General features: G+C 35.2%; 1 protein-coding gene and 1 pseudogene across 2 annotated transcripts in view; both read right to left on the reverse strand.

Moving 5' to 3' along the window:
- Positions 1 to 1353: 1353 nt before the first annotated feature.
- The window catches only part of LOC110374987 (facilitated trehalose transporter Tret1), a 29146-nt gene continuing 4894 nt past the window's right edge, over positions 1354 to 25605 (reverse strand). Inside the window, exons 2-11 of one of the 2 annotated variants that reach the window (XM_064034234.1) lie at positions 19294 to 19365; positions 13474 to 13715; positions 12502 to 12660; positions 11925 to 12064; positions 6722 to 6954; positions 4863 to 5004; positions 4310 to 4436; positions 3725 to 3915; positions 3293 to 3431; positions 1354 to 2858 (exon numbers count right to left, since the gene is read on the reverse strand). In XM_064034234.1, coding sequence (XP_063890304.1) covers positions 2734 to 2858; positions 3293 to 3431; positions 3725 to 3915; positions 4310 to 4436; positions 4863 to 5004; positions 6722 to 6954; positions 11925 to 12064; positions 12502 to 12660; positions 13474 to 13715; positions 19294 to 19365 — 1570 coding nt within the window. In that variant the 3' untranslated portion in view covers positions 1354 to 2733. The remainder of the gene's footprint in view (positions 2859 to 3292; positions 3432 to 3724; positions 3916 to 4309; positions 4437 to 4862; positions 5005 to 6721; positions 6955 to 11924; positions 12065 to 12501; positions 12661 to 13473; positions 13716 to 19293; positions 19366 to 25605) is intronic. The other variant, XM_064034235.1, reaches the window with a different exon arrangement.
- On the reverse strand, positions 14844 to 15755 carry LOC135116885 (putative nuclease HARBI1; annotated as a pseudogene).

Below are 25605 nucleotides of genomic sequence, written 5' to 3' on the forward strand. Positions count from 1 at the left end.
GCTGTAAACACTGGTTTCACTGTCTGTTTCTTGAACTTCTTATGTATGTTTTGTTCAAACGCAGTCAATAACTTCAGAAGTGATGCCCGGGAGATCTTGTTGAATTCAATGCCGTTTGCGAATTCTCTTTTCTTCGAACCTGAAGATTTTAATAATTATTTGATTTGAAACAAGGTCATCATCATCATCTCAGCCATAGGACATCCACTGCTGAACATAGGCCTCCCCTTTAAATCTCCACAGATACCTGTTGGAGGCCGACCCGCATCCGGCGTCTTCTGGCGATATTCTGGCGTCTTTATAAGGTCATATTTTACACAAAAAATTTCGTTCTTCGAAAGTCACATCAAGTTGTGGATACCAGTCACGATAATATCGATTTGTTTTCCATAATACCAGCTGTCAATTGTGTCTGGCAGTAGGTAGTTAGGTTGCCAGAAAGTCTGTTGACCAAGTCTTTTCAAAGGGTATTCGGTTCCTTAAAGAAAGGTCAGATGAACTTGCTATATACTGTACTTAGATGCAGCGGGTAACCACGGCGGACCTAAGTGGATACCCAGCTTAAGACTGGAACCATGAGACCAACTCTTTTAAAACCGTGCAACTAACTAGGTACTTTGACGTTTCGAAAGAGCTTTCATAGGCCTATTTGAAATAAAAATTTTGAATTTGACTAACCCTTTTTCCGCTGTTCTATTTTCATAGCGTCGCACAGCATTATCAGGCAACAGAGCAACAGCGCCAATTTCATGACTTTGTTCAACAAACACTCATTACTGACTGAACTAGTTTTCACGAGTGTTTTGAGTTAGCGATAACGATTCGACCACTACTATTTGTATTCGACTGTGAGGAAATTTGGTTTCAGTGATTAAAATAGGTATAGTTTCTGTTGCCTTTCGCCCGCAACCCAGAGGAAATGCTTAGTTTCATCACCCGCATAGTGTAGCTTATCTGTTTCTAGAGTACCACCTATCTGTAAGTCAATTGTTGAGATACTTTCGCACTGATGTAGTAGGGTATCTACTCAATAAGCTGAACTCTGTTATAATTTCTTTCTCAAGGTCAACTCTATCTCTGTGCCAAATTTTATTAAAATCAATTCAGTGGTTTAGACGTGAAAGCGTAACGGACAGACAGACGGACAGAGTTACTTTCGCATGTAAAATGAATTTTGTTCGGGATATTACATATCCCGAACAAAATTCATTTTACATATGGAACACTTATGGAACACTTATGGAACACATATGGAATACTTGGTAGGGGTAGGTTAATTATCTTTTTTTCTTCAGGTACGATGTTTAAAAATCAAGAAAATAACTTGAATCATATCGGAATGATACGACAATGTCATGAAATATTTTCTTTATTTTCAATAAATCAGATATGTTCAACAATTATTTTACATTTACACTATTTTCTATTCTAAATCACTATCACAAAATGCTTCACTATTTCATTTAAAATAAATTAATATAACAATAAATAAAATGCATTGTATGCTGAAGACAGAAAAATGGTAACATAACGTTATTTACGTATTATTAAATGTACATTGTAAAAGACAACATCTATTTGGATTATTTTGTACTTATGTTTAATGTACAAAACTTGATATTACATGAATATAAAATAAAATAGATATGCCAAATAATCAAGTGCGCTCTGCATACGAGGACAGAATAATTTTATTTCACTTGACAAGTTATGGATTATTTTAAATGGATATCTATTTCATTTTATATCCTTATCGAGGACTATTCCGGTGTTGTCGTTATCATGATTTCTTTGTGACCACATCTTGTGACTCAAACTTGGTAAAATGGCACATTTATTCGTATAATTTCTACAAAAATAGAATTATTTAGACTATTCTTAGTTCAAACTACAGTATAATACTTTCACAAAATATACAACAACATCACATACAAATCACAACAAATGTTAAGACCTATTTTATATTTTCTTTGTATAATGAAAAGTTGGTCGGTAAAATATGGTTTGTACATAGAAACAGGTCTTAACAATAAATCAACTTTCACACAAGTTAAGTAAATAATATGCCCTTCGATAAAGGCACTTAGTTTTTCAGTATCTTTAAGTTAACATTATCGTATTTACATAATTGATCAGTTTTATCTTTTATTTTTATAAAAAAAATATATATATATATTTTTCATATGAATTTTAGCAAAAGTATTTTTTATTGGTATTTTTTGAATTTTTGTTCGTCAATTCACATTTATTTACAAATCCAATGAGGTAATACTGTACAATAAAAATGTATAGAAAAATCTCTTCTTGATTTTTAGATCTTTGTAATATCAAAACTTTGTCAGCTTTGCTGATTTATATGGCATTAGCTTACTCCGAAGAGTTATTATGTACAATTAAATATGTTTCTTAAAGCATTGCCGTTACACTGAAACCATACCTCATATAAATTAATGAGCTTTAAAATAATACCTAAATGAACTGGAATATAAAACTTAAAAAAAACTGAAGGCGTGTTTAGGGACACTTATCTGCCGAAAACTGTTTTTCAAAATTTTCAACAATCATGGCCTACTTAGCAACAATTTGGAGTCGACAATGTGATTTTTTCCCAAACGACTTCATAGTTTAGTTTCACGTTTTAAGTTTTCTTCTTTTAAAGCTCATTAATTTAAAACTATACTAGGTCCAGTATAACCTCTCACATCAGATATCCCCTATTTCACGTTGATTCCGTCACGCACCCTCAGTCTGCGTGTTGCGTCGCGTGAGGGATTTCGTTCTGCCACTGAAGTAGTCCTCTATCTCTTGTAAAGTCTTGCCTTTTGTTTCAGGGAGGCAGAAGTAGAAGAATATTATGGCTGTAACAAAAGATATTGTATGTTATAAAGTTTACTTTGTTTTTATATTAAGTGGAACTTGTAAGCTGGTAGGGTGGAAATTATAAGGATCATCATCATCATCATCATGAAGAGCTCTTGCGGATCATGAAGAGATCTTGCGGACTCCAACGTAGGAAGTATGGAAAACGTCTTAAGTCTTAACGTCATAAGGTTTTGGACGCAGCCGTCCCACACATAAAAAAACGATTGTTTATTGGCTATTTCTAGTTCATGTGTTAATGATTATGTTTTATGAATTTAAGGCTCTTTTTGAAATAAGATACAACTATTTTATCCTTGGAGCCCATGTTTACAAATACTCAGGGCCTATAGTTAGACTTACTCCTTTTAACTTCTTTTCTTTTAACCTCAAAAGCAGAACACAACACAAAACTTAGTCCACAACAACTTACCAAGCAACGACATGGTGCCATACAAGCCGAAGACGCCGTAGTCGTTGAGATGGTACTTGAGGAAGGGGAACGTCTTCACGACGGAGAACACCGACATGTGCGCCACGCACGTCGTCATACCGCCCACTATACCACGCACCTGGGGGAAGACACAAAAAATTATTAGTTTGAAGAATGTAGTTATTGTCGGGATATAGAGAAAATGACGTCAAAATTATAATAATATAAAGGTTTTTGTATCAAGCTCTTGGCCAAAAGACTACGCAATAGGTAACCATATTCTGGAATTGGGTCCTTAATACAGAAGCTTGTTTTAGGACTATGTATGACCTGAGCAATGTTTTCTTATAATTAATTACATGGCCTTCAGCCTTGTTCGGATGAACAAGTAAATATTTGTTATACAGACAATTATAAGAATTAAATATTCACCTGAGTAGGATAAACCTCTCCAATCATGACCCAGGGTATGATCAAATACCCCAGGGTACAAGATATAACAAAGATGAAGATGCTAGCGACGGGTATCCAGGAGTACTGGGGCTCCAGGTCGTTGTCTCGCCAGAACTTCACGAAGTACATGTAGATGGCCAGGATTATCATCGTAATGCCGCAGCCGAGTGCTGGGGAAAGGGAATTAGATTAGTATTAAATACAAAATTGGGTAATTTCTGTTTATTTATAAAGTACCTAAGTAACTGTTTCCTGCGGTTCCACCCATTTCCCGCACCTTGCCATAAGTCTTTGGCTCCAGATCATCTATTTACCTTAAATTTATGTCTTAGAGTCGAGACATTTATTTAAATCTAAAAGTTTTGGCGTGAAAGCCGAAAAGGATGCCACGAAGGGATATAGGTACAGATATTTAACCATATAAACCATCAAAGAACCAAATTCAAGCAATATTATAGGTTCAATTATAATAGGCTGAGAATCATTTGTCAAAGACAGATAGACCTGAATACGTGTTTTAGCAACACTGATTAGGTACGTATAATTTCAAAACCCAATACTTACCAGAGACAAAGGTGAGCATTCTTCTACCGCACTTTCTACAGAGTATACAGCCGATGACAGTGAATATGACTCTCACGATCCCCATGGATATTGTCAGCCAATACTTGTTCGCCATCGCCCCTGATGCCTGCAAACAGAAAAATAATTATTTTTAACACTCATACGAAGGTAGCAAGACAAATATCTTATTCGAAGATTGTAGGGGAATTACAGAGGCTAGAGGAAAATTAACATTGTAGTAATTAATTTAAATAACGATTGTTAGAATCATAAAAAGGTGTAATTGCTTTCAAAACACAGTTAAAATTGATTTAAAGCGAATTAGACTTTCTACTTTACGCGGTGTTCTGCTATGAGAAAATGTGTAGGCGCTACAATCAAACAACCACATTTTTCAATACAATAGTCCAATCCGAAACCAATGTAGGTGATCTGATGGATTGAAAACATGACAAGCAGGCAAATAGCTTATAAAATAAGATTATCATCAATATCCTCCTGCCCTTATCTCTCATACAACTTGTTAAAATAAGATTTTTAAAAGCAAGCATACCTCAAAAACTTCAATGGCATAGAAAGTGATGGTGTTGACTCCACACCACTGGTATACGAAGAAGTAGATCGCCAGGATAGTGAAAGGTTTCAGTGTTGAAGGTGACAGCAACGCTTTGATTATCTCGCGGGCTCCGTGCAACCTGAAAAATATATTGACATAAAATAACAAGTTCTAATCTAATGACATTATGTAATCTAATCAACATTATGTAATTGAGTAAAGGTGAAGTACCTAAGTCATCTTGAGAGGACTTGAAGCTCATACCTCATCTATATGAGAAGAGGTCTATGGACTGCACTGATAATGTAGATGATAATGCTGTAAAAAGCTAAAGCTGCTGATGATGATGAATGGAAGAAGAATAAAACAGGACATGAAAACGAGAACTCATTGATTCATGGCTACTCTCGACACCTAGGTTGGCTTACAAGCCACGAATTGAAATGATAAGATTAATTATTTATAACTATCAACTTAGATACACTAATCACGAGACATTTCTACAGTACATTAATTAAACATTCTAATTAGCATCTTACGTGCATTATATATTTAGACAAGGAAGTAATTACTAGACACTAGACGGATGCATATGCAATCGTATTCATATTATAAACACTTGTGCATCAGTGCGACTAATGACATTATCTAGCACAAATAATTCTAAGTATCTGTGGAGTTATGGATCGTGACTCTCTTTCTATGAATATGAGCATTGAGAGTAAAATACATGAATAAGTGACTAATATTAATACGAGTAATCAGGACGCATCAGAAATAATACAAAGTAAGAAATGTTAGCGAGATTATTTGATTGAATGGAAGTGGAATACAATAACATCCATTTTGTTTCAAGTTTATTACTAAAATCACGTCACTACAAAATTATGGTCTGTCCACAGTTTTTCCAAGTATACTGGGGTAGGCTTCCAGTATAGTATAGTAGTAGTAAGAATGCAACTGTGTACCAGCGTTTTAGATGACGATTGGGGTAATTGCCTATCTGACCTCCTCAACCCAGTTACCCGAACACCAAGTCGAGGAGGTCAGATACTCCTTGAACTCGACAATAGCGGTTATATGTATATGATCATACCCATGGCTCATACCAAAATTTATGGCTTTTAAAAATAGTTTATTGTACTAGGTTCTGCGAGCTATTTTTCATTCATGACGTCACGTTAACGTCATCTACACCGATATTAAATATTGAACAGTTCACCTGACTTATTTGTAAACAGTAGTACCTAATGTGTTAATACAACCAACTACGTCTACAGTTAAGAAAAACAAAGTAAACGAGAGCAAATTGTTTAACAAAACCTTTTGTTTAAATACAAATATATCTTGTACACTAGATATTATTGTACTAGTGTTATAATTAGCAAATATTAACTATAAACAATAATATTATTGAGATGTAAAGTGCAATGTTCTAAACAAGAATATTAACAGACTGAATCTCGTTCTTGTATTAATCGTAAGGATACAGAGTACGACTCATATTAGCCAAAGAATAATGACTGGCCAAAACCAACTTAGTCAAAGGCTCTTGAAGCCAGGCCCAATATATGTAGCAGGAAATATAATAAGCAAAAAGTGGAATGATGGTATTAGGCTGATGACCAATGGGGCCGATGGATTTTAAAGTGGCGGTCACGGACCGGAAAATGCAGCGTAGCAGCACAGGCTAAAAGAGGTGGTCACTGCCACTCTGGTAACGGTCGCGGGTAATTTTGACGCAGGCCGCTTAAAACCGATCCTTTTGACAATTAATAAGTGAGGCCTATATTCATCGGTATATGTCCTATGGCTGAGATGATGATAAATAAAAAAACTTTGATCATAGCACTTACGGTTCAACATGATTCTTCTCTTTAAACGCAATCATCTTCTGTATTTCATCTTCCAAGTTACAAGTGGAACCTCTTAGTTTCGCAAGAGAACTCTCAGCTCTCTCTCTCTTGTCCTGTTGCAGTAAATAGTTGGGAGTCTCCGGGAGGAATAGCATCCCCAGGAACGAGAGTATCGGCACTGTGGCGCTGATCCCTGCTAGAATGTTCCATGACGTTGCACTGCCTATTACGTACTGGAAGAAGACGGATGTTGGTTAATGATGCTGTCTAATTTTGAGCTCTAAAGTGAGGGGCTAAAGATCGTTTTTTGTTTTGTGAGTATTTGGTTTATTGGTATTGTTCATGGAATTTAATAATAATAGCGTAAAAGTTTTCATATTTTTATCCGGAAGACGCTGGATGCAGGTCGCCTCCAAAAGGTATCTGAGGAGATCTAAGGGGGAGGCCTATGTTCAGCAGTGGACGTCCTATGGCTGAGATGATGATGATGAAAAGTTTTTTCTTTTGTGTCGACCTAAATAAATCTAATATCGCTACAATGGACTATAGCTGTTGCAAATATGAATACAATTACATTATTTTTATGTAATATCAAAAGTTGTTTGTTTTCTTAAAACATCCTGTTCCTATCGTTATCTCAAATTTATTTGGGGTTGGCACAGCATACGTCACTATCACAATGATTTTCGGAAAATTTCGCACGTTACTTAATCAAAGTTCAACTGCAACCTTGACCGTAGTATGAACGGTTTGTTCCCACTAGTTCTACTGCTTAGTTCTACCGTAGTACTAATGGGAACTTTTTTTCCCACTAGTTCTACTATTTGAAGTGTAACAAAATAGTAGAACTAGTGGGAATTATGGTTTTTATTGGTATTCCCACTAGTTCCACTGAACATTGGCAGTAGAACTAATGGGACATAATTTTGTTCTACTAGACAGAAGAAGTACAGTCGACGGCCGATAGTTGTGATTTTTTTTAGAGCTCAAAATCGATAGCAGTCAGTATAACTTACATTTTTTTCATTACTTTCAACAAAAATTTAATGTTTTTCTTTATAAAAGTACTAGGATAGCAGAAATGAAGAGGAGCTAGTTAATCTTTTTGTTCTTCTGATTTTTAAACAGGTGGAGGTGTTATAAAATTTTATATTATTATTATGGTGGTAGCCGAAAATCGATCTCAGTGGCGTGCATTAAAAAAAACATACTAAAGTTAGTTTAGTTAAAAGGTTCTTCTAACCTACAGACAGACATGTGTTGCTGGGGAGTTTGTTGCGCCACTTTTTCTTCCCAGCAAAAACACATAAGAAGTGGTGAAGGGTAGTAGGGAGTTTTGGGGGCTGTCTATTGTAAATTACTAGCGTTCAAAAAGTGCTGTCTTGCAGCCAAGTTTGAATAAATGATTTTTGATTTTTTGATTTTGTTAGTTTGATGTGAGTTTTGTGTTTGAAACTAACAGTATTAATTCAAAAAGTTAAACATCTGTTGAACATTTGTCTAAAAATGTGTGGCTACAAAAGGGACCTTAGTTCAACGTCGTTTGTCATTTTTTAGACAAGTGTTCAACAGACGTTTACAATTTTTTGTGGTACGACGCGACGGTAAATGTCCGAATTATTGAGTTTTTTTAAAAAGATTATTTTTATTTGTTATGTTTTTGCCTAAATCATAGGGCTGCAGTTCAGATTCAGTTATTTTAATGTAAATTGCCTCCTCCATAGTGAACAATATGGCTTTACTCGAGGTCGTTCGACCACTGATGCTGGTGTTGCTCTTTTAAAACATACATATTTTTAATGCATGGGAAATCTCTCAAAACGCAATAGGAGTCTTTTGCGACCTCTCCAAAGCTTTTGATTGCGTTCAACATGACACACTTTTGCGCAAGTTAAGAGCAATTTGATGAAGTGAATAGTGCACTCTCCATAGTTACGCACTGGTTTACAACAAATAATTTAGTTCTTAATGCTAAAAAAACTAAATGTGTTAAGTTCACCTTGCCTAATGTGAAACACTTAGGAGCTAATATTATCCTAAATAATGAAGTTCTTGAAACTGTGAAGTCAACAGTGTTTCTGGGAATAACAGTTGATGCAAAGCTACAGTGGGGCTCGCATATATCTAGCCTCGCGGGAAGGCTTAGTTCTGCTGCCTACGCCGTCAGAAAAGTAAGACAATTCACTGACGTAGACACAGCTCGATTAGTCTATTTTAGTTACTTTCATTGCGTTATGTCCTATGGTATTCTACTGTGGGGCAAAGCTGCAGATATCGAAAACATTTTCGTACTCCAGAAACGAGCCGTTCGTGCAATATATCAGTTAGGTAGCAAGCATTCCTTAAGGGAGCTTTTCAAAGAAATAGGTATCCTTACTGTGGCATCTCAATTCATCCTTGCTAACATACTATATATTAGGCAGAATATTCATCTCTACACTAAGAAAAGTGATGTCCACAGTATCAACACTAGGAATAAGCATAAACTGTGCGTACCCATTCACAGGCTTCACAAGGTGCATGGAACATTTAAGGGGCTAGGTATACGATTTTATAATAAACTTCCTCAGTCGTTACTAGAATTGCCATTTGATAAATTTAAAGTCCAAGTCAAATCTATTCTGTCGAAGAAAGCCTACTATACTGTAAATGATTACATAAACGATAAGAGTAGTTGGTCCTCATGTTAAACACCGGACAGCTTCAAGAGTTATCATTGATAGTTGATTTGATTTACTTTTATTTTACACGTGACATTTTCCATTTTGTATGTATACTGACAGATTACCACCATCGTACTGTTTTCACGATGAGTTGTATCGCAATTTTGTAAATGGTTTACTAGCGACTGTAAAACTATTAGTATTAACTGTTTTCTTGTTATGTGGTTGCAAGTCGTCATGCTCCCTTAGACGGTATTGCTTGCGGTAGCGTCGGTGGTCGGGTTGCCTCCCTCCCTCAAAAATGTGCGAGGGGGGCGATGGCTGATCCTCGCGTTATGCTCGTGAACGGGTGCTGCTTGTGGTACCAGGTCGTCTTGCTGACTACATAATTATTTTCTTGACCCGTAATATAATGTGTATGACTTTTGATTTGAGCAGTAGTCCTAGTTCACCGTTTTCACTGTTTATGTTGTAAATTCGTTTTTTTTATATATATATATATATATAAAACACGTCGTGTTTCACATGTCGCTGGGTACGCCCTAAAACTATACCTATTTTCAATGAATGGAGGCATTATGTTCTCTCTTTTTTTTTCCCCACATTATTTTTTTTTTTGTAGCTGCTTGAGTAATAGGTATGGGAAAGGTGTGTACTAGCTAACATGATTACATGTTTACTTGTTTTTTTTTTTATATACAAATTTATGTGTATAATTTTGAGTGATATTTTTATTTTATTTTTTTTTGTATACGGTTCTTCAAACCATACAGACAGAATTGTGTTGCTGGGGAGTTTGTTCCACCACTTCTTCTTCCCAGCAAAAACACATAGGAAGTGGTGAAGGGCGGGCGTTTTGGGGGCTGTCTTTTGTAGATTTGACGTTCAAAAAGTGCTGATTTTCAGCCTACTTTGAATAAATGACTTTTGATTTTGATTTTGATTTTAGATAGTCAGTCTCTTCAAAGTAATTTTGGCGTTATTGTATACTTACATTCCTATTCAATGTGTATTATTATAAACAATGTCTTTTAATTAGTAGTGTTGTAGATTAATATCAATGTCTGATTTTAAACACCACCTCCTCTTCATGTCTGCTGTCCTAGTACTTTTATAACGATAAACATTTAATTTTTGTTCAAATTCATGAAAAAAATCTAAGTTATTCTGACTGTTATCGATTTTGAGCTCTGAAAAAAATCTCAACTACAGATAACCACCCAGGCCGTCGACTGTACTTCTTCTGTCTAGTAGAACAAAATGTCCCATTAGTTCTACTGCCAATGTTCAGTGGAACTAGTGGGAATACCAATAAAAACCATAATTCCCACTAGTTCTACTATTTGAGGTGTAACAAAATAGTAGAACTAGTGGGAAAAAAAGTTCCCATTAGTTCTACGGTAGAACTAAGCAGTAGAACTAGTGGGAACAAACCGTATGAACGGCAAAACACGAAGATAAACCAAGCACGCCCCCTACTATCTTAATTTACCTAATTAATCTTAAAAAAATGTTTTGAGCAAACATCTAGTGACGTATCTATGAATACGCGTGTTCTTTAGGCACCACGTGAAGTTTGCTCTACTAATATAGGTACTTAAGTCTGTTTGTCCGTTTGTCAGGCGACAGGTCTAATTTTACATCAGCAACTATTCAATTATGATAGTTACCATCTTTGACAGCGTGACTCTGTAATATTACGTGATTGATAACGCTAATATGTATATGCAATTTTTATAATATAAAGTGGGTAAAAATACTAGATTTCGTTGGCTATACTTTTAACACATAATTTATCTCATGATATTTTTTTAGATGTTAATTTTTAAAGGAGGCTTGAATGTAGCAATCGTGATTGTAAGATTAGAGCAATCAATTATAGTATTCATTCAACTTCTTTGTATTAGCTCTTTGGTGTGAAATACCTCGAAAGCGAACGTTTTAAAATGTATTTTTATCAATTTGTGAGCTCGTAATTATGTTTTGTCTTTAAAGAATTTTGTATAATAGAAGTGGTGTTAAAAATACTCAGTCAGGTATATAAAGTTACGCTCATCCCTAAAGTTCATCTACCAATTTTCAGAAATGAGCCAAATTACATATTTTCTAATGCGAGAAAAATTAAGTTCAATAAGCTAATTTTTACGCGGACATAGAACTCACGATTTTCTGTCGATCGCTCAAATCACGTCTAAGAATTGATGAAAAGTCATGTGATCGATAGGTACCATTTGCAAAATTCGTGTCTATTTAATTAGCAAGCTATTATAATTTGCGAATCGCGCTATGCGCTATGTTCCACATAAAAATGATGATAACGATCTAAATACCTGTTCAAACTGCTTATTTTTGTAAATGAGCAAACCTTGATCTTAATTTTACACTTACATTCTTATTAATGTTTCACATTGCTAAAAAAATTGAATCACATTTGAACCAATTTGAAACTAAAGTCTTACTTCAGGCCTGAAGAAAATCTTTTCTTTAATTACATACTTGTAAAAAAAACATATGAATAATCCAGATGACTTATAGCTCACCTGTATCAAAACACCAGTTGACACGCCAACAGAAGCGAGGGCTCCTAACATTCCTCTGAGATGTGGCTGCGAGACCTCACACGTGTAGACCCTGGCCGGCGCTCCCACCATGCCGGAGCCGAAACCGATCATCAGCCTGCCTGGAATAGAGGATCAAGTAAATGTTGGAAGGCAGAGTTAGCCATAGCATAGATCATGTCTGATTTGATAGCAATTTTGCAGAATCAACGGCGAGTAGCTGATTCTGCAATACGCACAAGAGGCGCAAGGGATATGTGCTATTATAATATATGGAGCTCTGATCGCTCCAGGCTAAATTATAAATGACCTTTGAAGGTTTTCTTTATGAACCTTAAATGTCGATTGATTCTACTTTTAATAAAAGGTCCGCCAATCATCAGACTAAGTATCGGCTGACAGTTTTGGCTGGTATGCCAGCGCAGTGGCCGTTACTGTTACAGCCTTTTTGTCGTCCCACTGCTGGGTACATGCCTCTTCTCACACGGAGAAGGATTGAGAATCGGAGCGCAGTGGAACCTAACAAAAATGTATCACAAACTAGCATTTTCTAACTTACCAATATAAAGCATAGGAACATTCTGAGCGAAAGCGACCATGAGCCAGCCGAAGATGAGAGGTATTTCCGTGATGATGAGAGTTCGCCGGCGACCGATATTGTCCATGAGGTACCCGCTGAGAATGCATCCTATCGGCGTGCCCGCTGCGCTTAAACTTGCTGGAGAAATAATGGCATAATTAGGTGAGTACATTGAGGGGAGAAGAGCCGACCCCAACATAGGTGGGAAAAGGCTTGGAAGATGATGATGAGCATTTAGGGGAGAGTGATAAGAAATAACAATTGATTTAGGGAAACTAACGCATGTTGAATGAAGGTTGTATAGGTGTAATGATCCGATGAATTTAGAGGTCTCGACAAATAAAAAACTTTGAAGCTCTGAAGTTGAACTACTTACAAACTTGTATGTGTGAGGTGTCAAATGGCTGATATTTCAAATTAATTTTGTTAAATAAGCACTCAAGTAAAGGCAAAACGAGTTCGCGAGATTTCAGTATAAAGGATATGTAATAGAGTTACTTGCTTATGGCAATTTGTCTTATAATGTTTACATAGTATAGATAATCAGCAGATAACACACATGAGATGGGATGTACTTAAGATAAGATTAATGTAACTGATTATTATCTAACTGCGTTGGCGCCATAGACTTCCGGGAACTATTTCTGCAATTTTTTTGTTAATCACTCATGTTTTCGCAGATTTTCCGACTTTTGAGTGAAATTGATGGCATAATGTTAACTTGCATTAATAATGAATCTTTTACAAAAGTTATGCAATCGAGTAATGACTTGGATCGGCCAACAGTGATTTTTTTTAATATTTGTGTCTATGTCGTGTCCTTTGCACAGCCTTTGCTACACTCTGACCGGGTGTAAGTAAAGAAAAGTTTCCTGGAGTTATGGGTGAAACTGGCTAAACCTACTTACACTAAAATCAAGAAACACCGGATAACCTATTAAGTTAACTCACCAATCCAACTAGCCTGATCATCCGTAATATGTATATAGGAGTCCGGTCGCTTCAGCTGCGGGAGTGACGTGGCCGAGAATCCAAAGGCCATGCCAGTATTAATGGTGCCCAAGTTAGCGATGAACGAGGCCATCACCTGCCTCAGGGCTTTGCCCCTTCCCTCCTTGCTTGCCTTGCTAGGAAGAGGCGTCTTGGTGATGGTAGCTGGGAGACCATTCTTGATGAATGGTATTGAGTCTTTCCTGGAACAAAGGAGGTGGATTGTTAAAATTTTTGTGTATAAAGCTGAATAGTGTATAAAGTTGTTTTAGTGTATAAAGTTGTCTTTTGAACGAGTTAATCAGAAACTATAAAAAAATATTTCAGTTTCCCATTTTATCGAGGGAGGCTATAAGTACTTTATCAAGCCACGCGGGTTAGCTCCCACGGGTAGCTAGTGCGGATACAAAAATTCCGAAAACTTTTCATTTACGAAAATATTACTGGTCTAATATGAAATAAGTCATTAGTTTAAAGTTCTTAGTGATGAATATTCAAAACAAACACGTTACCAAAATAATATGCTTATTGTTCACGAGACTTGATGAGCAGTGTAAGGGTTATCAACCAGCGATAATGAGGCCTTTTCGACCTCTCTACTCACTTTAACCCTCAGAGGCCAATGGTACTCAACATTTTTATCAACAATATAAATAAAGATTAAAAACACATGCTTGTTTTACAAAGTAATTGCTATTTAATGAAGATATTTATACACCTTAAGTACCTACAGTGATGTTTTTATGATAATTTATTACCTAGTAGTTTGATTGTAAAGAGGAAATGCTTGATTTATCAATTATCGCTAATAATGTCGTCATCACTTCGGCGTAGCCTTTTTCCAACTAAGTATGTTGCGGTCGTTACCAGTGAGTTACAAGGAGCGACTGCCTATCTGACCTCCTAGGACCAGTTACTCTGCCAGTACCAACTGGTATGACTGGTTATTAATAATTTTAACATATTTTATTTGAATCGATTCGCCGTTAGTTTTTCTTAGACAGTAATTGCAGGAGGTAAATAATTACTAATGTATTTATGTACATTGAACTTGTGGGAAAGATATCGCTTTGCACACAATATAAACATTAACACCCGTATTTATAAAGAAGTAATTACTTGTTGCTAAGTAATTTCTTAATTAAGTCATTACTTATGGTTAGAATTCTTAAATACAAAATCTCATTCTATAGTTGAGTAACACACGTTACTTACTTGAGCAAATGCTTAAGTAATAGTCGACATAGTATTCATACAGTTATAAACTAATATTGTTATGGGATATCTTCCATGATTGGTTTTTTTTTTTTTTTTGAGTAAGTAATAACAATATTAGTTTAAAGTTCAAACCGTGAACGCTTAAAACAGTTTCATACAGTTTTAGTTTTATTGTTTATGAATAATAATAAAATATTACTATACTATTATTTACCTACCTAGTGCAAGGATATCCTCCATCAGCAAGTAACACCCCATCAATTTCATTATTGCATAACCTTATATTTAAACGCGAGTTTCTATAAATTCGGCTATCATGTGCACTGCCAGCCCAACGTACTACTATATCATATATCATCAAATTAGGGCCACCAACTACTTGCACATTCAATGAAAAATACCCTTTTCTGTTCCGGTACTGCTCTGTATGAAGAATACCTCTAGGCTTGGTGATTTTAATGTGGGTGCAATCGATTGCTCCTACAATATTTTTCAGTCCAGGTGCTCTGCCAATGCAACCAAGGTTTTCGAAATCATCCTTTGTTTTCCTCAAATTTGCAGGAAACTTAATAAAATCTGGCATTAGCATGCCAATGCTCTACTAACTCTCTTCACTATATTACACACTGTCGATTGAGAAATATGCATGATATCTCCACATACAATCTGAAAGCTTCCAGTGGCATAAAAACGTAAAGCAGTTAGCAACTGACACAGTGGAGTTAAAGGAAGCCCTCTTTGTGTCTCTGATTGTAAAGTGTCTTCAATTCTCGGTAAAATAACGTGTCTCACAACACTTTTGGTGAAACGAAATCTCTTTTTAAAACAATCTTCCGAATAGTCATGAAATGGATCCACATCACGAAAGTAAACTTTGGGATTTCTAGGTTCAGCAACTTCTATCTCCTCTAATATATTATCATCTATATTGTCTACAACAGCAAAAACCGCTTCGATACTATCCAAAGTGTCCATTTTTTATTCAAATAACGTCAAAGTAGTGCTTTAGTAAAGGAAATGGTGACTATTACTCTGCTGAGAATTCTAACTTTTGACAGTTCTAAGTTTGAGCAATTACTTAACTATAGAAGACAAATCGTTACTTAAGTAATTACTTTTACTCAAGTACTTACTTTTACTTCTTTATAAATACGGGTGTAAATCTATTAGAAATAAAATAAACATCAACACAAAAATCTGTCCGTAAGTAAAACAAATTCTTTCCTAGCATTGCAACTATATATGGCTATTAATTTAATCGGACCGGCTATTTTAGAACGAAATAGTCGAAAAGAGGAAGAAGAATTATATTCGCAATTAATAATATTTTTCCACGAGCACAAAACGCGACGATCATCGATAGCACGTTACCGTAGTAAAATAAGTTTGAGAATAACTGAAAACTAATGCGTTAGATAACGTGTAACAAGACGGAGACAGATAAGAAATAAATGCTCGAGATATCATGATATCATATGCATTTTGTTAGATGTCACACTAAATTCAATTGACAATAAGTAAGATCACTTGGGTTATCTTCAATAGCTTATTGTGCAATTTTGTTTCTAACCAAAACTTAATTGTCTGTTGTCTTAAGTTTGAATTACCCACTGCTTGATAACCCCATCCAGAAATGTATAGTTGAAGTGAAGTATTCATTCAATACAGGGAGCCAAGCTCAATAATCAATTTTAATTCAGGAACGAGCTAAAGGTACCCATGTATTGTAAATAAAATAATAACGGTTGGAATAAGCTATAGGTAAACATATATTTTTTGGAAGAAGCAAGAATAGCAACAAGCCATAATTCCCCAATTTTTACTGCCGAATAAAATTGTGTCTCTAGGGGGCTTAATTGACCACATAGCGAGCACCGCAGGGTTTAATAATGACGTCAAAATTATAACAACTACCTATTCTACCAACAAATATTTTTACGTATGAGAGTAGATACGAACTCATTTTCTCAAAAATAAACCGACTGAAATAGATTTGACATTTATTAAATGAACAATGTAGTGAAAGAATGTTACGTATTAACGTATTTATATTTTTTCCGCGATATAAATACATCTAAAGCGGACGACATTATAGAGTTTGTGCGTCAGACGCTGAAGTGTGCCCAGAGAGTAGCTACTGGAGTCGCGCCATATCGCCAACTTCAAGGCGGTCGTGGTACGAATGTCAACGTGTTACTTGCACCTTGTGTTGGACAAGAACTTTTATCCACAGGACGTGATGGTCCGAGGATGGGTGACAATCTCGACAAGTTTCTAGTCATTTGAATATCTCTGGCAGTCGCTACGGGCCAGAAAGTCTGACAACTAGTCTTACTAAGAGGTATCGATTGCCTGGGTAGCTGTGTTCAGAACTCAGTCTGGCAGATAAGTACCATGTAAAACACTAGTGTTTAGGTGAATCTGGTTAGACTAGTAGCTGATAAATAAATAATTGGGAAGGGGCTAAGCAGATGATGACAATATGGGAAGAATAAGCTACTTGATGTGTAAGGGCGGTTACGAAATTCGCATATTTATAAGGTCACAAAAACAATATAAAATTGGTAATTATTAACATTCTATAGTGCTGCAGGAAAGTCATTAAATAGTCGTAAATACTGTCATTGGTGATAACTGCATTTGTTCGATGTCGCTTGCTGCACATTGCACATGGCTTTGCATATGCATTGCTTGTAATGAGATAGCTCTGGTTTGAATAGAAGGTGGAATTTTAAATGGAGTAAATATGTATTAACTGGGTGCTAGTTATTTCTCCTATATTACTTATCTTTTATTTACTATATAGTATATAGTACTATACATATATTATATAGTCTTGGGTTCATGTTCACCAACAAAATAAACGTCAGTTTCTAAATTTTAAAATCAAACCATTTGTTTAATAAATACGGACGTTTATGCTATCGTTTAAGTTGGGCCGAAGTCAATTCTGGCTTAAAAAAAAATATATTTCAACTAAAACTTAACATGTCGCCTACACTAAACGTGTAATACCTACTTATAACGCTTTTTAGACCGATTTAGATTTGAATAAAAACAAAACACAATCAAAGTGTCCATAGCGGTATCCTCGATTAAATTCTCCAAATGTAGGCACCAAAATTAATTGTCCTTAAAATACATCGATAAATTAAGGAAAGGCTTCAAATAAAACGCCTAGACCTCTAGAATAGTAGCAATCAATACCCGTGAGGTCGATTGCGACACTAAATAGTGATAATATCAATGCAATGTCACAACTTTGGGATGCTTAACACGACGACGAATACGTGTGAATGATCTTTTTTGTAAACACACAGAATCCTTACAGATATTATAGAACTCTGTCTGTATTGTATTGCAATTTATTCCAAAACTATCACATAGTATAGTGTAGAGCCTAAGAAAGGACTTAGGCTTTTGAATCCGGAAATATCCGGGTGCGCTAAGTAGTGCGGAGTGCAGTGTTATTTTTCCCGCCAATACTTTTTAACTTGGGTTTTAAAATTTTTATTTTTAATCCTTTATCAAATGTGATTTTTTATTTCAATAACTTCAAAAGCATGTGTTTCTACTGTGAGTGGAACATATGATACTTTTGTTGACACAAAGTATTTACCCCGGTTTTGGCCGTGGCACACTAAATTATTTACTTTATTTACCACCTCGTCATATCGCTCCAGTTTCCGATGTCTAAGTAAATAAGTATATGACTTTAATAGCATATGCAGATTATTTTATGACTTAAAACGGATTTTTATTCATCTAAAAATTTAACTAGATGGTTGAGACAATTCAAAAAAAATGTCAAGCTCATTGAACGTTTTTCGTCGATTTTCAACGGTGAATATATCGGTTTTTGAGCTGCATTTTTTCATTCAGAAGATGACGAATTCAAAGTAACTTTTTTGCAGTCAAATGCATTCATAACTTATAGATCTGTTCTATTCACATTGTTCTGCCGACTTCAAAGGGCGGAAGCGACAAGACTGTCGAAACTGCTTCCAATTGTCCTAATTAACTCGCAATTAGTGCTTACCGGGCAATCCAAGACGTGGTTTGACGAACGTTAACAGCCAAACCGTTGTAGGTCAGTTTTTGTAAGATTGATTTGGAAAATACTGTCAACCAAATAATAATAAATAACCTTCACCAGTAAATATGTAATGTAATCAGATACTCCCAATTTTTCAGACAAATCACACAAAAATCTTCTAACTAACTAAGGATCGAACATCAACCATCACCGAATGTTGCATTAAATCATCATCAACAGCCTAAATCATTGCCGTAAACAGGGATGACACAACCGTCATCTAGAACTTCAGCAAATAAATAACATACCCGTAGAACAAAAACATAGAAAACAAACAAAAAACCCGAAAAAACAATTGAACTCGACAAAATATGGAACGTGTGGGAACCTCCGTTGATGAAAACTCACCTTAAACAGCTTATGTGAACAAATATATAAAACTACGAACAATGAAGTTACTACCAAACAATCGAACAACACAGTCTGGACCAATGGAACAAATCCCAAGAAAATCGCCAAAAACTTACTCAGACAAGGCACCGTAATTATTATCTTCGACATCAGAATCTGTCACCTGATTGGGACTGGTCAATCTGCTCCTAGGCAAAAAATATTCATGAATTTATGGAATAAAATCAATAAAACATCTCCCTTCATAGCTTCTTCAACTAGACTTCAAACTAAGAAATATCCTATGCGCTGTAGTAGTATTACGTAGCAACAAAATTCATCCACCCCTGTTAAATCAAATCTTACATCACCGAGGTATTCGTTTTCAAAAATAAAATCACGAGAAATTCTTTCATTCCTCCAACAAAAAAAGCGGTAACGTCAGGAATTTCAAATGTTGGTTGCCAAGACCCTGGTACATTGGCGCAAATCATACGAATCGTAACCAGGCATGTTTGTTTATTTACAAAGTGTTAATGTGTTGCCGCACGAAATCGAATCACACGACCGTTTTGTTGTACACCCACGTGATAAAGCATATTTACATAAGATATTATGCTCCATATAAGCTTCTACTATTAATTGGAGTGACGACCACATGACGAGAGGGACACACAAGTATTTTGCATGACATTACACAAGGTTTTTCCTATTCGACGAACCTTTCCGCTTACACCAATTTAGAACATTTAAACGCAGGATATGTGTCGATTGCTATTCTACGAATATAAATGCAGTTCATGTAACTAGGGAATGAGCAAAGGATCAATGCATTTTATGCATCACAATGGGCATACCAAATAAATAGGTACTTTCATAGAAACTTTTACACGGTTTTTTTTTCAAGAGAAGAATTTACACTAACGCCTTGATGTTACATAAGACACTAGAAGAAACAAATAAAGCGACGATTATGTACATTTCTTTCCCATAATTTCGTGAACAAGGCCAGAAATGGCAAGTTCATTACAAGATAATGTACCACTATTTATCTAACAATGCGAGCAGTCAAACGCGTCACCGCTATCTGTCATGCGACAGTTATCTTGTACAAACAGTCTGTAGTCTTCTATTTAATTACTGGTCAAACACTTTCGTTATTTTCTCTGGTTTTGTGGCAATCACATGTTTTGATGCGTGTTACTATACAAACATTTTTATTGACTGCAAAGTTGCTAGATATTCGTCAGATCGTTTCTTCTTTCTCATCATCGCCTTTTATGAAGGAACCTTTACCTGAATTGCTCTCTCATCCATGCTTTAAGCTTCATCAACGACCGAAACGATAACTTTGGTTCCTTAAGCATGGATATTTATTTTATCCTCAGAGTGAGTCAGTGATCAATGCAAGGCTCTTGATTCAGCTTCTCTAAAAAACTTCGCTAACAATTTTAATTGCAACATAAAAAAATCCATAATACAATAAATAGAGTACAAGCTACACATGTCCTTTCCAACTCTTCAAACCACTACAATGAAGGGCATGAATATTTTCCAAACCTTGTTAATGTCAAATGGATAGTCACCCCGTCAAGGCCCGTTGGCCACACTTCACTCGAACCCCTTTGTATCACGTGGCTAACAAAAATAAAGCTATCGTATGACATTGACATCACGCCCAATGATTACGTGGAAAAATAAATAAAGTATAAGTAAACAGTGGAATTCAATATTTGAGGGTGCAGGCGTGGATAAAAAAGTAGCTGTAAATAACACAGAACGTTGAGTGACTGAACTAGAAGGTCATTTTTGTAACGCTTCTGCAAATTGTGAAGGTCCTACAGTTTTCTAATGGCACACCTATCACGGTTTTTGCTTGGGAAAATATGAGATGAGACAAAGAGTAGAAACAAATTGTTTTAGTTAGTTAATAGTTGTAGGGTGACAGTATTTTGAGTCATCATATAAGAATCCGAATGAACATCTAGAAAAAAATAATGTAGCCGATTGTCAACTGTTACGCCGAATAAAGTCCAGAGTCGCAACCTAACCTGCACGTGGAAAACCTTAAAGCTGTAACCGCTTTTGGAGTGAAGCTTAACGAGCTTACACTTGAAAACGTGACGGGATCCTAAAATAGCACCAATACGTCGGCACTTCATGAATTTAAGCAATTCACGTGCGGAACCGATATGCAAGTGCATGCCAAGATTTAAGCCGTTGACGATTGCTGCATTTAGGTGCAGTTTGTTGTACAAACAGTGAATGTATTGAGAGGAACTAAGAAGGAAGCAATGATTTCACAAAGGTTTGAGACAAAAGATCCTATGTAAATTTTAAGAATAGACTTCTGGTTGACTCTGTAGACAAAGATCGTCCAAAAACAAAGAATGATTATGAAAAAACACCCTTACCTATATTTTTTTATTTGCTTTCATTCTTCGTTTGTTTATATCGAAATCACTAGGTAACTTAAACTGTAGGCAAAACAATTATTAAGATATGGAATGTATCAAAGGTAATTGACGTCAAAACAATCCAGATTATCATTATCACAGTGCACGAGAAAATACAAACATAATATTAAATTGCCACGATACTAATTGTGCATATAAATAAGACTTACCAGTCTTTAAGAATGGACTCATCGATACATATGGTAATATGATGGTCATTAAACCTATTTTATGTAAGTACGAGTAACTAATAAGAATTTGAAATATTTAAATTTGTTTATAGATAGCCAATTGAACTTGATTGTTCACATGTCAAATGATTGGGTGTTAATGATTTAGCGAACTCGACATAACAAGAGCCGAAGCCGAATCTATTGTTTTATTACCATGTCGGTGTTTATCGTTAAACAGTCTATGATATTCTCAAGGGAACATAAAGAGTGACTGATATTCTAGTTCCTAGACTGAATTCATAAAAAATATTAGTCTCGGTTTGTATATAAATGCACATACTAAGTGCTTACTAAAAATGGCAAAGTGCTCGTCGTCAAAGCGGACGCTAGAGACCATTGCCAAAACTACGAATTACGACGTAAATACTGAGAATTGTAATGGTTGGGATAAACAGAATATTACCGGGGTTGCGGAGTTGTTTGGAAGAGTTACCGCAACCCTGGAACACGAAGGATACCAGAGAAAATATGAATAAGTTCAGTTAGTAAGAGTCTGATATCAATCTTCACCGACAGCGGGAGGGGAAATGTGATTATTGCCCAAAATATATTAAGAATGTATAGTTATAAAAACGTAATTATAAAGTTCGATGACAATCGTAGTAAAATGGTGGATGGTAAAAAAAACCACTAGTGAAGGTCCTGGCTACTGCTAAAGATAGAAAAATAAACCAGAACAAAACACAACCATCACCCAACATGATTGTATTCTATTATTCAATAATCTTTACTCAATGTATACTAATTATCGTGATAAATAAGACCGATTATGCGCATACACAGTATATAATAGTGTGGGACTTGTATAATGTATAATGTCACGTGTTTTACAATAATCTGTATGTATGTATACAATACTAGCCGGTCTAAAGTAAATACATAATATATTAGCTACAAGATTACGTATAATATGGAACTGGAGGGCTTCCAATAAACTAGGTTTGGTTATTTTTGATTTTATGAATCAACATATATATTTATTAATAGCCCTAAATCTAAGCGGAGCCTGATAAAATAAAAACTTGTATATTCTGAATTTGATGCTTATTTGTGTCTGCTGAATTACTTTCATCTATCATCATTTCTCTGTCCGTATCCCAATGGAATATTTGGTCATTCCCTACTTTCTTTACCTTTCTATAAGACGTCATCAACCAATTACCTTTATCAACATTATATTTATCTAGAAAAACATCATCAATAGGTATAAACAATTAATCCTATTGAGCTGCACCGCAGTGCGGGCATTAATCATTGAACAGATTATATAAGTAAATGCTAATTATACTTATCAAAAAACGCAATTGGCAACACAGATTTTTTACAAAGCTAATTTATGCGACAAACGTGACTTTAACATGATGTTCACACGTTTGTTTGATAAGATATGTGAAATTGATAAAATAGTGTGTTTAAAAGAGTATGTTACTATTTTATAGCCGAGCATAGAGGGAACACTCAAGTGGCATGGTGCAACCGAATGTTGATGATATCTGCTTAACCGATATCAATTATAATGGTGTTAGGATAACACGATAATGGATTATTGAGTTCTACTACATATTATTTGGGTACTCAGTTTTAATTACACTCAGGTGACTAAAATTCATAAGCCTAAAAGCACCGTAATTCTTTCGAGTTCTGCCTATTGCTTCATCTAAAATATTACAAAGAAGTAAATCTTCTAGACCTTGAGACGGCTTTGTACCGACGATCAAAGTTTATTCCCCGTTTTAGCTTTTGCAAGCTTTGTAGTGTTATGGGAGTCATCCAACTATTAATGTCTTCCTATGGATTGCCGCCAAGTAAAAGATAATTGTGACTCCGAGTAGCAGAACTATTTATGAAATAGGTTGAAAACTTTTTGGTGCAAAATTTCCAAGTAGGTAGTTACTGGTCGTATGAGCTCTGAAAATGTCAGATGCCATTAAGTTTTTTTTTTCTTTATTTTCTTCTTTTTATTTAGTTTTATGGCTACGCTTGAAGTTTCTAATAAAATGGACAGTACCTATTTAATTAAATACTCATTTTAATTTCTTTTTTATAATAACCTTTTTTTGATTATGAGTAAAAAAGAGGATTCAAAACCTCCTATAAAAATGTTTTGGTGAATTAAAAATACAATAATTATTTTCTTATATAATATTTTTATGTTCTATTTATTATTTACCAGCGAAATTACAGTCCCACCACATAAAAATCAGCATTTATTGAAAACCAAACATTTTGGCATGCCTCATTTGACGTTTGGCACTGCATTTCATTTCTCATTATCGGTACCATACGTCATTGTGAAGATTTGTTGGCTACGTAAATATCTGAAATAACTTTGCCACACCCACTTTGGTTATATAAGTCCAGTCTCGTGTTTCGTCTCCTTCGGTACAAACATTGTTCCAACAAGCCCAATGTTTCAACCAACCCCAACCTTAGATTAGACCAATGTTTGTATCCTTCCTGAAATAGTGCAATCAATTTGAACCAATGTTTGGTCCAACATGTGTTGGAGACATTGATTTTGCATTGCAAACTTTTTTGACAGTGAAAAGAAAAAAAATGACGTAATTTTTTGGCTCCTGTTCAGTCTAGTTTTATTTTGTGCCAATGAATCAGGCGCCATTTATTTGTCTGTTCTGTCTTCTGTAATTGTAGTTAGATTATACAAGCTGTTGATTTGCATCCGTGCCATATTCAAGGAGGTAATTATGCTAATGATTCTCGACCCAAATCAATAAAAAAATTGGTACTTAATTTTTTTCTTTAATTTTATTCGGAATTCCGTAAATGTCATCTAGCCTTATTTAAACTTGGCGCGTGTGTTACTGGCCTTAAAACCGTGCTGCGCCCTCACACAAACGCAAACACAAAGCATACGCAACGATCACTCATAAAATTGGATTACTTCTGAAATACCACGACATTACAATGACAAAAAAGGTGCATAAAAAAGCAAAAAAAGTGCATATTAGTTATTTCCCATCTACTGTAATTCCAATCGATTATATACGTATTGTATGTCCTCCTCCTGAACTATGGCACAAATGCAAATCAACAGCTTGTATTTATACGTAAAGAAAATGTCGTTAAGCTAAATGCAAGAGACGATTCAAACTGCAATTCTATTGTTTGTAAGAAAAACGATCGTTTTTATAGAAAACACATTCTTTTATGTTCACATAATTTAGCAGCTAAACGCTGTTTGTTCAGAAAATATAAAATAAGTATGTAACTAGAATATTTTAGGATACATCGCTCATAAGGAACCCATATTCATGATAAGTATGATTGTAATTTAATGTGTATTGTTTTTCTTTTCAAATGTATTGTAAATGCGATATAAATGGTCACATCAGTTGATATATTTCAATAAACGATTAGTAAGTTGTAATGTCGGGTTCTCATTCTTCATTTTATCTGCGCGTTTCAGAAGAAATAGTTCTTGGAACAGATGAACACATAACAAAGTGATCTCATAAGGGATTTTTTCTTTTAAGGTCTGAAACCCCAAAAAATCGAATTTACTATCAAAACGTTGCTACAAACGAACACTAGACACGAGACGAACGCATGAAAACAAAACATAAATAAACTCCTCATTTTGGCGTTTGGCAACACCACAGGGAACGAACTTCATAGAGTAAGGAATTGGCGCGAATTTGCACAAGCTTGCATGATTCTTGTGAAAGATTTATGAACGTATTTCAGTAGAGATTATGGAAATATAGGTACCTATTTATATACACAGTTGCATTACGAAAAT

Source organism: Helicoverpa armigera, chromosome 4 (assembly GCF_030705265.1).
Source record: "Helicoverpa armigera isolate CAAS_96S chromosome 4, ASM3070526v1, whole genome shotgun sequence".
Taxonomy (NCBI): Eukaryota; Metazoa; Arthropoda; class Insecta; order Lepidoptera; family Noctuidae; genus Helicoverpa; species Helicoverpa armigera.